Raw genomic sequence first — 14,958 nt, 5'->3', positions numbered from 1 at the left:
AGCTTGGAAGGAGCCCTCTTCAGCCAGACACAGTGCAGAGGTCACAAGGGAATGACAGATAAATGTGACTCCAGAATATTTGGCAAACGTCTGTTGCAACGAAAGACATCATAAACCAAATTAAGAGACAACACAATAGATAATTAACCAAAGGACACTGAACTAGAAAGTCAGAGAAGACAAAATGGGAAATCAACATAAAAAAGTGCTTAACCCCACAAAGATCTGGGGCATGAAAATGAAAATGCCAATAAAAGAGCATTTCCCACGAGTCTGGCAGACACAAGCCAGACAGACAGCAGCAACTGCTAGTCAAGATGCAGAGCAGTTGCTCTCAGGCCCTGATGGAGGGAATTTCTATAAATACCATTAAAATGAAAATGGCCACATTCTGGAGAGATTGTACAGTGGATAAAGCACCTGCTTTGCATGCGGCCTAGGCAGGTTTAAGTTCCGGTACCACATAATTGTCCCGGGAGCCTTACCAGGGATGAAAGCTGAGCAATGTTGAGTGCTCTCTCTCTCTTTCTCTCTCTCTCTCTCTCTCTCTCTCTCTCTCTCTCTCTCTCTCTCTCTCTCACACACACACACACACACACACCAAAAGGTGTAATTCTACTTCCAGGTAAGTATCTTGGACAAAAACTCACCACCTGCATGCAGTTTTGCTTAAACCAAGAGGAGGCCAGAAATGACAGAAACTGCCCTCGCTGGAAACTGGGAATGAACTAGGGCTGTGGAGGAGCACCCCCATAGACAGTTGCAAGGTTGGGGGGAGCTCTGTGTGTCCCTGCCTGGGAACAAGGCAGAGAGCCATGTTTCCTTGGAGAAAGCCAACTGCAGAACAACACACAGGGCATCTATTTGTCTGTGTCTGGGGATATGTGTCAGTATGTGCATGTTCTGGAAGGAGGTGGGTTCAAACCAGTGCACCTTACCCCCTCCAGGGAAGAGCAGGAGATGAGGGAAGGAAGTCCAGAGGCATTTCATTCATTCCATCAGAATGGATGCTTTGACAACATAAATGCAACCGAGGTCTACATCATGTCCCTCACTGCGAATCAAATCATGAGGAATCTAGGACGGAAAGAGGAGAGAGGAGGCAAGAGCAGGGAGAGGGCTGGGAAGGAAGAGAGAAAGGAGGAAAGGAGGAGGGGAGGATGTGAAGGCCATTCAAGTGTCAGGACTGGAAAGTGGTGAAGAATGAGGGACCAGGGGCTGGAGTGATAGTACAGTGGGGAGGGTGAACGCAGCTGACCTGGGTTCAATTTCCAGCTCCCCATATGATCCCCCCAAAATCACCAAGAGTGATTCCTGAACAGATCCAGGAGTAATCCTTGAGCATAGCCAGTGTGTCCCCATCCCCCCCTTTGGGGGGGGCAGAAGTGGCATGTGTGGGGTCAGAGAGATAGTACAACATGTAGGACATTTGTCTTGCAAGTGACCAACACAGGTTCTACCCCCAAGAGTCTCCTGAGCACTGCCACAAGTGAACCCTGAGAGCAGAGACAGGAATTAGCCCTGAACACCACTGTGTTCTCTCCCCCACTCCATCTCCTCCCAAAACCCACCCAAAACAAAAGACTCTGAGCTGGCAAAGTACTGGAAGGATGTACAGTGTTTCCTGATAAAACATAAAACAAAGGTGGGGACATTGGTGGTGGGAAATGTATACCAGTGAAGGGAAAGGGATTGAGGGATTGGAACATTGTATGATTGAAAACCAGTCATGAACAACCTTGTAACTGTGGATCTCATGGTGATTCAGTTTTAAAAATTTAATCTGTTTTTTAAAAAAATCTAATCAGGGGCTGGAGCAATAGCACAGCGAGTAGGGTGTTTGCTTTGCACACGGCTGACCCGGGTTTGATTCCCAGCATCCTATATGGTCCCCTGAGCACCATCAGGAGTAATTCCTGAGTGCAGAGCCAGGAGTAACCCCTGTGCATCACCACGTGTGACCCAAAAAGCAAAAAAAAAAAAATCTAATTTTTTTTTAATATAACAGAGAATAAAAATGTCATTTCAAGGGCCCTGGGAGATGCTCAGTGGTAAGAGGCCAACTCTGATATATGTCAGGACCCAAGTTCAACTCCCATCACTCCATGGCCCGCTGAGCACTGCTAGGTTTATCCAGCAGACCCACAAGACCAGAGTGGCCTGGCTGGTTCCCAGCACTGCAGGATCCAAGCAGAGCTGCATCTGGGGCTCAGTCTGGGTGGCTGAGTATCATGGAGAATAGTCCTTGGGCCCCCTGAGCACTGCACGGGAGCCCCCCAAATATATGTACATATATACATATGTATACATGACTAGGAACTCCCTGATATTTGGAAATTAAGATAATTGTTTTTAAATCCCCATGGATTCCAGAAGAAATGAGGAAGAAAAATAGAAAGTCTTTGCAACTGAATGAAGAAAACAATGATGCCATAGCAAGTCTCTGGTTATCATGAGTGCTCGTTCTCTCTCTCTCTCTCTCTCTCCTCTTTTGTTGCTTTTCAAGCCACACCTGGTGGTGGTCAGAGCTTACTCCTGATTCTGTGCTCAGGGAACTCCCTCACCCCATCTCCTCCCCAAACTCACCCAAAACAAAAGACTCTGAGCTGGCAAAGTATTGGAAAGATGCAGAGTGTTTCCTGACAAAACATAAAACAAAGGTGGGGACATTGGTGATGGGAAATGTATACCATTGACGGTGCTCAGGGATCACTCCAGGCAGTACTTGAGGAACCATATGGGGTGCTGGGGATCAAACCCGGTTGGCCATGAGCAAGGCAAGTGCCCTCCTCACCGTACTATCTCTCCAGCCCTGAGATGTTCCATTTCTAAGCTATACGTGCATAACGCAGGTCTTTGTTTGATGCTAAATCACTGACCTTACGTCATGGGGTATAGTGGGTGGGGGTGAGGGGGCTGCTTTTCTGCATGTGTGTTCTGATTCTTATTTAAAAGGTTATGGGGGGAAAAAAACACCAACGGCAAAGTTGGATAAGACACTAAAGGGGTCTCAGTAGACTCAGAGAGTTGAGAAATTTCTCAAAGCTCCCAAGCAGACAGATGGAAGAATAGTTGAACCGATTGACAAACGTGGAGGCTCAGAGACCCAGTGACTGGCTCCTGAGAGCAGCCCTCCGGACGTCCTGGTCACCGCAGGGCAGCCATTGGCCCCCCATCCAGGGCCTGGCTCCTCGGGTCCACACGCCCAGCAGCTGGCTGGCATCTGCTGCCCAGTTTCGTGCTGTCTGCAGAAAACAGAGCTTTTGTTTGCCCCATCTCCTCGGCTCCTAATGAGAGACAGAAAGGAGGCGAGATGGGCCCCCGCTGCAACCAGACTGCCACAACAAACAAAAACAGAGCAGAGGCCCAGCAAAATAAAGACATTCCTGAGCCCGCTGCCTCCAGAGCAAGGCCTCCCGACTTCCTTCTGCAAACCAGATTCCAGGAGCTTCTCCGGGGCCCCCGCCACTCCCCGCGGCTGCACCGCACGGGGTCATCTGAGGACAGTGATTCTAAAGTCACCGGGCTGGTATCTCTCAGAGTCCACAGCTACCTGCTGCCCTCAGACCCTGTCCAGCCTGCCTGTCGCCTCCTGGCCCAGAAACCCAGGGGTAAAATCACCCTGAATCACTCACTAACCACATGCACATCTCGAGCAAACACCCCAAATGCCCAGGCTGGTTGCTGCTCGCAAATTAGTCCATCATCTTCCTTCAAGCTGTTCATCAGAGAAGATGCTCTGTCAACCAAGGGCGTGAACTTGGGCTCTATCCACAATATAAAACATTAGACTTAAAAAAGCACAGAGAGGGGCCAGAGAAGCCCAGCACCTAAGGTGCTTGCATGGCATGGGGCCACCCTCTTTGAACCCCACATAAGGTCTCTCGAGCCCCACTGGGAGTGACCCCCCGAGCACAGAGCCAGGAGTAAGTCCTGAGAATCGCCGGATGTGATCCCATACCAAATAACTAACTAAATAAATAAAATAAAAAACACACGGAAACCCAGAGAACACGGACTAGCCAAAACAATCTTTAAAATGAGGTACAAAACAGAGGGAGTCAGTCACACTTCCCAGCCTCCAGTGGGGTCGGCAGCCATTGGCAGAAGGATAAACCACACTCCAAGGAAGAGAACTGAGAGCCCAGAGGTGAAGCCGTGTGGGAATGGTCAATCCCATGATCCACAAGGGCACCAGCACCATCCACTGGCCACTCCCAGGCATTTCCACGAATGATGAGGGGGCAGCTAGAAGGCCACACGCACAAGAATGAAGTTGGCCTTTCACCCCACTTCTTAGAGAAATGAACTCCAAGAGTATCAGAGGCCTAAGTGTCTCCATCAGCCACAGCCATGGTACAGCAGGGAGAGCCCTGACCTTGCACTAGCTGTCATTCAAGGCTCAATCCCTGGCACCATGGATAGCTTTCCCCAAGCCTTGCCAGGAGTGATCTCTGAGCACAGAGCCAGGAGCAAGCCCTCGGTTGCCCTCCAGCAAAAAAGGCGGGGGAGGGAGAAAGAAAAATAAAACATAGGGGTAAATCTCTATCATCTTGGATTTGGCTGGGGCCGGAGAGATGGTAAAGGGGTTGAGACACCGGCTTCACATACAGAAGAAATTGGTTCCATCCCCAGCACCACATGGTCCCCCAAGCAAGGCCAGCTGCAGTCCTGAAGGACACTGAACATCACCATGTGTGATCCTGAGCATGGCAGGGTGGCCCCTAGAATCCCCTTCCCCATAGGCCTGAGCAGCACCTCATCCTCTGTCCATGCACTGAACTGCCTGGGTCCAGCTGTGAATTGCCAAAAGGGGCACCCAGACCCCCTGACACCACTTGGCAGGCCAAAAAATATATATTTTTTAGTTGTCCATGTCAAAACCAAAAGAACTAGCAAAAAAGATAAGATTAGATTTCATCAACATTTAAAATATTTGAACTTCAAAGAGCAGGAAAGTAAATCTCTATAAAACCCAGAGACAAAGATTTATAATCCAGAGGTTATAAAATTTCTCTTTGGATCTTGTCTGGAGTTGCAGCAAGATGGGCGAGGAAACAGATCAAAAGCCCCATTATAGAAACAGAACATATTTTCATATATTATCACATATCTGATAAGGAAAGAGCAGAATATATAAAGAAGACTTACAACTCCTTAATAAAATGATAAATGGCTGTTTTAAAATGGAGAAAATATCTGAACTAAATTGTCTCCAAAGAGTAGATACAAGGGTCAGAGTGACAGCACAGTGGGAAGGCCATGGCATTTGCCTTACATGTGGCTGACCCGGGTTCTATCCCGAGCACCCAAGCCCACCAGAAGCGATCCCTGAGTGCAGAACCAGAAGTAAGTCCTGAGCACTGCCATGTGTGAACCAAAAACTGAAACAAGCCAAAAGGGATATATTTGGGGGCAGAATGATACAGTACAGCAAGTAAGGTAATTGCTTTGCACTCGGCCATCTGGGGCTCCCGAGTCCACCAGGAGTGATCCCTAAGTGCAGAGCCAGGAGTAAGCCCTGAGCATAGACAGATGTGGCTCAAAACAACAAGCAAAAACAGAAAAGAGGTACATAAAAGTCAATAAAATTATATTCAATATCATTGGTTATCTGGGAAATACAAATCTAAACCATAACCAGATATCACCTCACACCCCCAGAATTGCTATGATAAAAAAAAAAGTCTGACTCAGTTACCTGGAAAAAACAAACCCTGACATCCGTCTAACGCCAGGCACAAAAGTCAGATCAAAGTGGATTAAAGACCTCAATATCAGACCTGAATCCACAAGGTACATAGAAGAAACTGTAGGCAGAACCTTTCATGACATTGAAGCTAAAAGCATCTTTAAGGATGAAACACCACTGACCAAGCAAGTGGAAACAAACATGAACAAATGGAACTATATTAAACTAAGAAGCTTCTGCACCTCAAAGGAAATAGTGATCAAAATACAGAGAGAATGTCACATTGCGAGCTGAAAGTAGACTATAGAACAAACACGATGGCCACTCAATACCTCTATTACAAACTACAACACCCTAAAGGAAAGAGTGAGAAAAAGGGAATGCCCTGCCACAGAGGCGGGATGGGGGGGATGGGGGGGGGAGGGCTACTGGGATCATTGGTGGTGAAGAATGGGCACTGGGACTCAATCACCATATAACTGAAACCCAAGCACGAAAGTTTGTAAGTCTACTGTACCTCATGGTGTTTCACTAATCAAAAAAAAAATACAGAGAGAGCCCATGGAATGGGAAAGAATATTTACCCAATACCTAGCTGATAAGGGGTTAATATCCAGGATATACAAGACATTAGTAGAATTGTACAAAACAAGAAAACCTCCCACCCCATCAAAAAATGGGGAGAAGAAATGAGCGGAAGTTTCCTCAAAAAAGAAGCACAAATGGCTAAAAGGCATGTGAAAAAACTGCTCTATGCTGCTAATCATCAGGTAAATGCAAATCAAAACAACAATGAGATATCATCTCACAGCACAGAGGCTGGCACACATGAAAAAGCACAAGAACAACCAGTGCTGGTGTAGATGTGGGGAGAAAGGACTCTCTTTCATTGTTGGTGGGAATGCCAACTGGTCCAGCCTTTTGGGAAAACAATAATGGGCACTCCTGGCACCAGATTATCTCAGCATTGGCCACCATCCAAATCACACGGCTGCTTCTCCCGAAAGGGAACATAACACAAGGCCTCCATAACCATGCCACCGGACTCCACGCCAGGCTGCTTCACACGGGGCACCCCGAAGAGGGGTGGATGAGAGCGCTCCCTGCCCCAAGGGACCCAGCTCCTGCAGCCAAAAGCCTCCACAACCCAACCGCCACCACGCTCAAGGCCACTCCCCACATGCTCCTGCCGAGCCTCACGTATGAGTAAACATATTCCTGGACCATGCGGCCACAAAAGCAGCCACGTGACACATCAGAAAACACTCCCTACCCTCTCTCCATAATTACCACACCATATTCGATGGGGTTCAGACAGTAGGCAACAAATCATAGAGGGAAATGTATATATGCATAGATACATATTTTCAGACATATATACAAAAGCTCACATCACCCAAACTTTGACAACATGTTAGTGATATCTTATACAATGTCTTGATGGCTCCTGCCAAAATAGAACAATCTTCACACTGTTTCGTATATGAACACTTTTTTGTAAGCATGTTCTGCAGTTCTTCATAACAGACAATACGAAATATATTATTTTGGTTGTGTTTTGGGACAGGGATTGGAGTTTGGGATGGAAACATCCCAAAATTGGTGGTGGGAAGGTGTAATGGTGCTGGTAATGGTGGTAGAATTGGTGTTTGAATATTAAATGTAATCAAACATTGTGAACTAACTTATAAAATTAAAAAATTAAAAAAAAGTAATGTGAAGTTCATGCCCAATTCAATCAGCTTAATCAATGGCTGAATAAATAGCAGTGTTCCTACATTATAAAATAAAACACAATATGGGCATTCCTTTAAAAACTAGAAATTGAGCTTCCATATGACCCAGCAATACCACTTCTGGGAATATATCCCAAGAGTGCAAAAAAGCATAGTAGAAATGACATCTGCACCTGTATATTCATTGCAGCACTGTTCACAAGAGCCAGAATCTGGAAACAACCTAAGTGTCCAAGAACAGACAACTAGTCAAAGGAACTTTGGTACATCTACACAATGGAATACTATGCAGCAGTTAGGAAAGATGAAGTCAGAATATTTGCTTGTAAATGGGTGGACATGGAGAGTATCATGCTAAGTGAAGTGAGTCAGAAATAGAGGGACAGACATAGAAAAATGACTGCACTCATTTGTGGAATATAAAATAGCATAATATGAGACTGACACACAAGGACAGTAGAGACAGGGCCAGGAAGATTGCTCCATGGTTGGCAACCTGCCTCGTGAGTTGGGGGAGAAGGCAGCTGGGATAAAGAAGGGATCACTAAGCCAATCATGGTTGGAGGGATAGTTTCGGATGGGAAATGTATGCTGAAAGTAGATAAAGGACCAAACGTGATAGCCTCTCAGTATCTGTATTGCAAACCATAATGCCCAAAAGTGGAGAGAGAGTATGGGGGAAATTGTCTGCCATGGAGGAGGAGGAGTGGGGGGGGGGAGGTGAGTTGTGGTGGTGGCGGTGGTGGGGTATACTGGGGACATTGGTGGTGGAAAATGTGCACTGATGGAAAGATGGGTGTTTGATCATTGTATGACTAAACTCAAATATGAAAGTTTTGTAACTGTATCTCACAGTGATTCATAAATTAAAAAATTTAAAAAGAAGTAGTATCAAAAAAAAAGTCCGACTATGGCAAGAACTGGTGAGGTTGCTAAAGCAATCAAAACCCTCTGACCTTTCTGTGCCACATAAAAAATGCACACCTGCTTTGAAAGAGCTTGGCAGTTCCTCAAACAATTAAACATATTGTAGTTATTGCCTGATTCAGAAAATGTGCTTCTATGTGTATACCCAATAGAACTGGAAAACATTTGTCTACACAAAAAACCTGTATGTATATGCTAATAACAAGCACTGTTCATAATAGTGAATAGATCATTAATGTGGTATAGCCAAAGAAGGGAATACTATTCAGGGAGAAAAAAAAATGTAGGGTTGATGCAAGCTACAGTTTGAACGAACAATGAACACATGATGCTAGGATCTAGAGAGATAATACAGACAGTAGATCACTTGCTTTGCACATGGCTGACCCAGGTTCAATCCCCAACACTCCATATGGTTCCCTGAGTTTTCCAGGAGTGATCCCTGAGCACAGAGCCAGGAGTAAGTCCTGGCCACTGCTGGTGAGGTCCAAAAAAAAAAAAAAGAAAAGAAAAAGACGATGAAACCATTCACAGAAAAGCACAGTGTATGTGATTCTGTTTATATGAAATATTCAGAACTGGCATATCCAAAGAAACAGACTCTTTAGGACTAAAAAAAAAAGGGACAAGGCATGGGAATTAGGGTGTAAATAAGGAATATATTGTGTCTTTTTGAAAGTAATTTTTTTAAATGCCCTAAAATTAAAAGTAATGAGGCTAGAGAAAAAGTACAGAGGGTAAGGCACTTGGCTTGCATGCCACCCACTCAGGTTTGATCCCCAACACCTGATATAGTCCCCTAACCACCAGAAGTGAGCCCTAAGTGCAGAGCTGGAAGCCTGAGCACAGCCAGGGGTGACACCCCCCCCCCAACAAATACTTCAAAATTAAAGAAAACTAATAATAGATACCAACTCTGCACTGCACTGCACTGTCCTTCCGTTTTTTCATCGATTTGCTTGAGTGGGCACCAGTAACGTCTCACAACAAATTGTGAGACTGGTTGTTACTGTTTTTGGCATATCAAATATGTCACGGGGAGCTTGCCAGACTTTGCCATGCGGGTGGGATACTCTCAGTAGCTTTCCAGGCTCTCTGGGAGGGGTGGAGGAATCAAACCCAGGTCGGCTGTGTGCAAGGCAAATGCCCTACCCACTGTGCTATCACTCCAGCCCTAAATAGACAAAAGCCCATTTAGCTGTATACTTTTATTAATGTATGTAAACTATATCTCAGTGAAGCTCTTTTTTAGTGTGCTAACAACTATACAGTACACCTATCATGGTTTCTTCAAATGCTATCACTAATAAAGAATCACCAAGGCCCAGTGAGCAATTTCCCTCCCAGGGAGTGAGACCACCTCCTCCCTTAAGAGCCCTTAGGTATCCCACTAATATGACTTGAATGTATTTTTATAGGGGGCAGGAGGTTGGAGCCCAGAACACAAGCAGCCACACGCTACCTAAATCACACGGTCCTCTCCCTAGAGGGAATTCAGCTCAAAAACAACTTGGTGTCTCTAAGCTTACAGAGATACCACTCTCCCCTTGAAGCATTTGTGCTCAGGAAATTACTAGCTAGGCAGCATCTTCATCTGGTCTGTCCAGGGCGAGCCCACAGCTGGAGGGTTGGGAGCCCAGGGCAACTGGATACTCTAGCAAGGTCTGTGAAGCAAAAGGAACACAGCGAAGGTCTGCAGAGTCGGGGGTAGTCAGCCAGTCCCCCAGACAGATAGTGCCTATTGTCTCAGACCCAGCCGAGCAACATAATACGTCTGGGACTTCTTAAAGTTATGGATTGTGAGGGTCAGAGAGATGGCATAGGAGGGAAGGCACTTGCTTTGCATGTGTCTGCATCAGCCATGACCCGGGTTCAATACCGACAACACATGTGTGATCCCCAGAGCATTGCCAGGGGTCACTCCTGAGCACAGAACCTGGAATAGACCTTGAGTACCACAGGACAGGGCAGGAGAAGAGAGAGGCCAGAGTAGTAGTACAATGGGTAGGGTGTTTGCCTTGTAAGCAGCCAACTTGGGTTCAATCCCTGACATCCCATATGATCTGAGCACTTGAGCCAGGAGTAACCCCTGAGTATCGCCAGGTGTGTCCCAAAACAAATTAAAAAACACAAACAAAAAAAGAAAAGAAGGGAAAAAAAGAAGCAAACAAGAAGAAGAGGAGCAACAAAAAGTTTGATCACCAGCTGCCAGTTTTAGCACTCTGGGAGGAGGGCCAGGAATCTGTCTTGGATTGGCTCCCCCGGTGCCTCTGTTCACTGACCCCACGGGTAGCCATGGATCAGAACCTTTTTCATGACCAGACCATTCAGGGAGCAAAGAAAATCCTCAGCCCAAAAAACAGGGGCAGCCCTTGTCAGAAAACAGTTACTGCAGCAAAGAAGGAGCCTTCTCTGGCATCAGGAGAGAACGGCACTCACAGAGCATGAGCTCCATCCTCCAGATTATAGCCCCACCCTGTACACTCAGGGTGCCGTCACTGACGCCCACCTGCCCCAGCCTGGGGCATGGCCAGGCCTGGTTTCCACGCCCCTCCTCCCCAGATCTGCCCTGGAGATTAGCAATATGGCTCAGTGGGGGAGTGTCTGGTCCCCGGCACCTCTGAGCGCAACAAGGCATGCAGTTCCGCCAGCACTGGAACAAGTGTGTGACTCCCTCCCAGGAGCTGTGGTCACAACAAGCACCAACCCCTTGGTTTTCACTGATCCCCACCTCCACCTCCACCAACACCACGGCAAAAAAGTGTGGATTGAGAGCAAGAAAGCAGTCACATCACACCAGGTTGGAACGAAAAAGGTTACAGAACTGTTCATACAACATGATCTCAACACACGGCCTCCCCTCCCCAAACACACACACAAAGTGAGGGAGGGTGTAATCTCAACAGGAAACGACAGTCTTGAAGAATAATATTAAAGCCAATTTTTACTTTGGTCTGTTTGTTTTTTTTTAATTTAATTCTTTTTTTTTTTTTTTTTTTTTTTGCTTTTTGGGTCACATCCAGCAATGCTCAAGAGCACAGGAGCTACTCCTGGCTCTGCACTCAGGATTTACTCCTACTCAGGGGATCAGATGGACCATACGGGATGCTAGAGATCAAACCCAGATCAGCGGCATGCAAGGCAAATGCCCTCCCCTCTCTACTACCGGTCAGACCCCTATTTTGCTCTTTTAAGAAAGTTGTCAACCACAAACACATCTTTCCGTGGCAGTAAGAAGGAAAAGCAATAAAATATATATTCACTTTTGTTTGGGGCAGGGGGGAGGGTTCGGGAGCCATACCTAGCAGTGCTGGAGGGACCATAGGTGGTACAGGTTAATTGCAAGCACCTTAAACCCTGGCTCTCCACATATTCACTTTGTCACTGGGGCACAGCTAATGTCACAAGGCCTCACTATTCCAACTCCAACAACTTGGCACTTCAGAGAAATGTCCCTTATTCACAGAGTCCACATCCCCTGGGGTGAGCAGGGCTGGGTGGCTTGAGTGGGACGATGCAGGTCATAGCCTACTGCACAGAGCATGCATGCATGAGCCCTGGGAAGTGCTGGCCACATGCTGGCCAGTTAATGGCACTCACTACTGTCCCCACCAGTGAGCTCTACAATGTCATACCACAGGCTGATACACCCCCCCCCCCCCCCGCCCCTGGCCCCAGAGAACAACGCAGTAGGTCATGGAGGGCCAGGGGCATGCAGAACCAAGCCTGAGGACAGCTGGGTCAAAACTCAGGGGAGCCCTTACCTCCTTGGGGGCTCTGGCTTTGAAACCTGAGCAAAGTCCAGTTTTGGGCAGTAGTGGCCGCCCCACACCACCCCTCCAAAGCCCCCCATCAAGAATCGTGTATGAGGCTAGAGCAACAGGACAGCAGGGTAGGACACTTGCCTTCCACCCGGGGCCCATCCCCAGCACCCCAGAGGGGCCCCCATCAGGAGTGATCCACCAAAGATGGATCAACAAAGCAGCTTCACACAGGTTCAAGTAACGCCCCCTCCAAGTACCACCCCAAGCCCCCACCAGGAGTGACCCCTGGGCCAGAAGGCAGGAGGCAGCTCTGAGCACCACTGGATGTGATCCCCAAATAAAAAATAATGTTCAAAACATGCGGGTTAGACATGCCATCTCTGGATGAAAAGGCTGGAGCTCTGGGGCCAACTCTAGCCCTGGTCATCCTGGAGGCCATCCTGGATGCATCTTAAGTCTCTGCAGCGGAAATGTCAGCAGAGCTGGCAAGGACACATGGCTCTGAGGAGCTGCGCAGGGCTCTGCTCCAGGACCCAACCGGGACCTTTCTCAGGCTGACTTGGGCTAGCCAAGACTAAAGGGGCAGTGACTGTCCAGCTGGCCCTGGGGGGAGCCCAGGTCTGCTCTGGGGGAGGGCTTGGGAACCTCCCTCTACTGCTTTCCGTCTCCAGCCCCTGGGCAGCCCTGCCACCCTCCAGAGAATCCTTCTCCTGCAGGGAAGAATCTCCCCCTCGCTGCTGCCCAAAGCGGCTTCACACAGGTTCAAGTAACGCCCCCTCCAAGTACCAGCACCTGAAGGAAAACCCCCAATGCTAAGGTGCCCAACAAGACAGCAGGCGAGAGAGGACAGGGGAGACCAGCGACCCCGTGCCATGTCACAGCACACAGCACACGGTCACCCAGCACAGCGCTAAGAGTAAGCACCTCCACTCAGTGTGGTCCCAACCCCTCCACACAGGACCCCCAAATAACGTGCAACCAAATTGATTTAACCCCGAGCTGCCCGCTCATGGGAAACTCAGGGACACGATCCAGGTTTGACGAGTACAGCCAAGGAAGGCGAAATCCACAGCGCCAGGTCCCACTAGGTGCCCGGGGAGGTCGTGGGGTTTGCCAGGCGGGGTCCTGCGCCCATCCTGGGCAGCCACCGGAGGAAGAAGAGGCTGGAGAGGAGAAAGGGCTGGGGGCAGCTCCCCCGCACCCCGGGGCCGGCCGGCGGGGTGGGCAAGCACTTACCGAAGGTGGTGAGATAGAAGGACAGGCCAGGGTGGGCGCGCCGGCTGCCCAGGGAGACGCGGTGCAGAGTGCGCTCCATGGCCCGCGCGGATCCCCGTAACCCGACGCGCCTGTGTTGCTCCCAGTAACCGGGGCAGCAGGTTCTCCCGCCGGCCCGCGCCCGGGTCTGGTTGGCCGCGCCGGGCCGAGCGGGAGGCCGGGCTGCGCGTTTGAACGCGGCGGGCGCGCAGGGCCCTGATTGGCCCGCGCGCGTTTGAATGGGGCGCTGTCCACCTGACCAGTCGCCCCTTCCCCACCGGCCCGGGGGCCAGTCCACCCCCACCCGCACCCCCGTCCCACCGGGCCCCAGGCTCCAGGACTGCCCCTGGCAGGCGTGCCCGCCCGCCCGCCTCCCCCAGGCCGGCAATTAGCCCCGGCCCTAGCCGGCTTTGAAGCGCAGACCTGTAATCACTGGACCCCAGCGAGCAAGCGCCGGGAAGCCACCGCCCGGCCCAGCGCAGTGGAGTTGGGAGATGCGGTCTCTGTTCCCTCTCCTCCGCGCCTGCTCGCATCCCCTTCCCCTTCCCGGCCCGCTCCTGGTCCCTGCCAGGGCATCCTCTGGGTAAGAGCAGACAGGCACCGATTCCCACCAACCTACCGGAGTGCCTCCTCCCACCCCCACCCTGGGCACAGGAGAACGGCCCCCCAGCCCCCGACCAAGTCACAGCGAGTGACAGAGTAACAGGTGTGTCCCATCTGCAGAACTGATGGAGGAGGTCGAGCTGGGAAGAGGGCCCGTCCAGCCTGCCTTGTCTGCAAACACCCACGAGCTCCTCCTGGAAGCCGCCTCACACCCAGGCATCTGTTCTGGAATCCCTGACTGTTTGGGGGGGGGAGGGGGGGTAGCAAAGCTGCCGCTCTTCTGCAAGTCGGAAAACAGGGACGGAGTTGCCAACTGGGTCTGTGGCTCAGCCAGCAGCTCAGGACTAAGTTGGTGGGGTGCAGTTGTCCAGAGACGGATGGAGATAAATCAAGAGTCATGCCATCATGACCAGCAATAAATCAAAAGCTCTGGCTAAGAGGGTACAGGGGACTTGTCCAAGGCGCTCGGAGCCAGGAAAAAGCAGAACTAAAATCTGATGGCATTTCTCTCTACGCCCTTCTCTTCTCCCATGGCCTCACATCTGCCCTGTGGCCAAAGGACATATGCCCTATGGCACAGGGACGACACCACCTTTCAAGGAGAGGTAAGGAAATCAGATGCCACCGAGTAGCTGGTTACCGGCAGAGAACAGAAAATTGGATGGTCTTGAGCCAGTGAGTGAGGGGTGCGCAGAGATGGCTCTGTGGCTGAAGCACTCACCTGGTAAGTGTGGGTATCGAGTTTGGTCCCTGGTGCCGCCCATAGGCCCCAGACTGATCCTGGCAGCTCTGCTATCTGTAAATCCTGGCTCTGACTCTGGAAGCGATTTCCAGCCAGGTGTGTCTGAGCACCACAAAGAAAAGGGGCGACCCCCATGAGCACCTTAACTAAAGAGAGGGGAGTCGGGAGTCAATGCCCTGAAAGCTCAGGTGTGAGCACTGTGGTGACCCCCAGTGAGCACCACAACCAAATGTGCAAACA

General features: G+C 49.6%; 1 protein-coding gene and 1 non-coding gene across 2 annotated transcripts in view; one reads left to right on the top strand and one right to left on the bottom strand.

Annotated features, from left to right (window-relative positions):
* The window catches only part of RGS3 (regulator of G protein signaling 3), a 135,883-nt gene extending 122,429 nt beyond the window's left edge, over nucleotides 1-13,454 (bottom strand). The window contains exon 1 of the mRNA XM_056135385.1: nucleotides 13,356-13,454. Within this exon, the coding sequence (XP_055991360.1) occupies nucleotides 13,356-13,434 (79 nt within the window). The 5' untranslated portion in view covers nucleotides 13,435-13,454. The remainder of the gene's footprint in view (nucleotides 1-13,355) is intronic.
* LOC130043132 (small nucleolar RNA SNORA26) lies at nucleotides 4,920-5,043 on the top strand. Its single transcript, XR_008795323.1, has one exon. It is a non-coding gene; the product is annotated as a small nucleolar RNA SNORA26 (small nucleolar RNA).
* Nucleotides 13,455-14,958: the final 1,504 nt, after the last annotated feature.

This window comes from Sorex fumeus, unplaced genomic scaffold (assembly GCF_029834395.1).
Source record: "Sorex fumeus unplaced genomic scaffold, SorFum_2.1 ptg000111l, whole genome shotgun sequence".
In the NCBI taxonomy this organism is placed as follows: domain Eukaryota; kingdom Metazoa; phylum Chordata; class Mammalia; order Eulipotyphla; family Soricidae; genus Sorex; species Sorex fumeus.
This window is presented reverse-complemented; position numbering and strand designations above follow the sequence as displayed.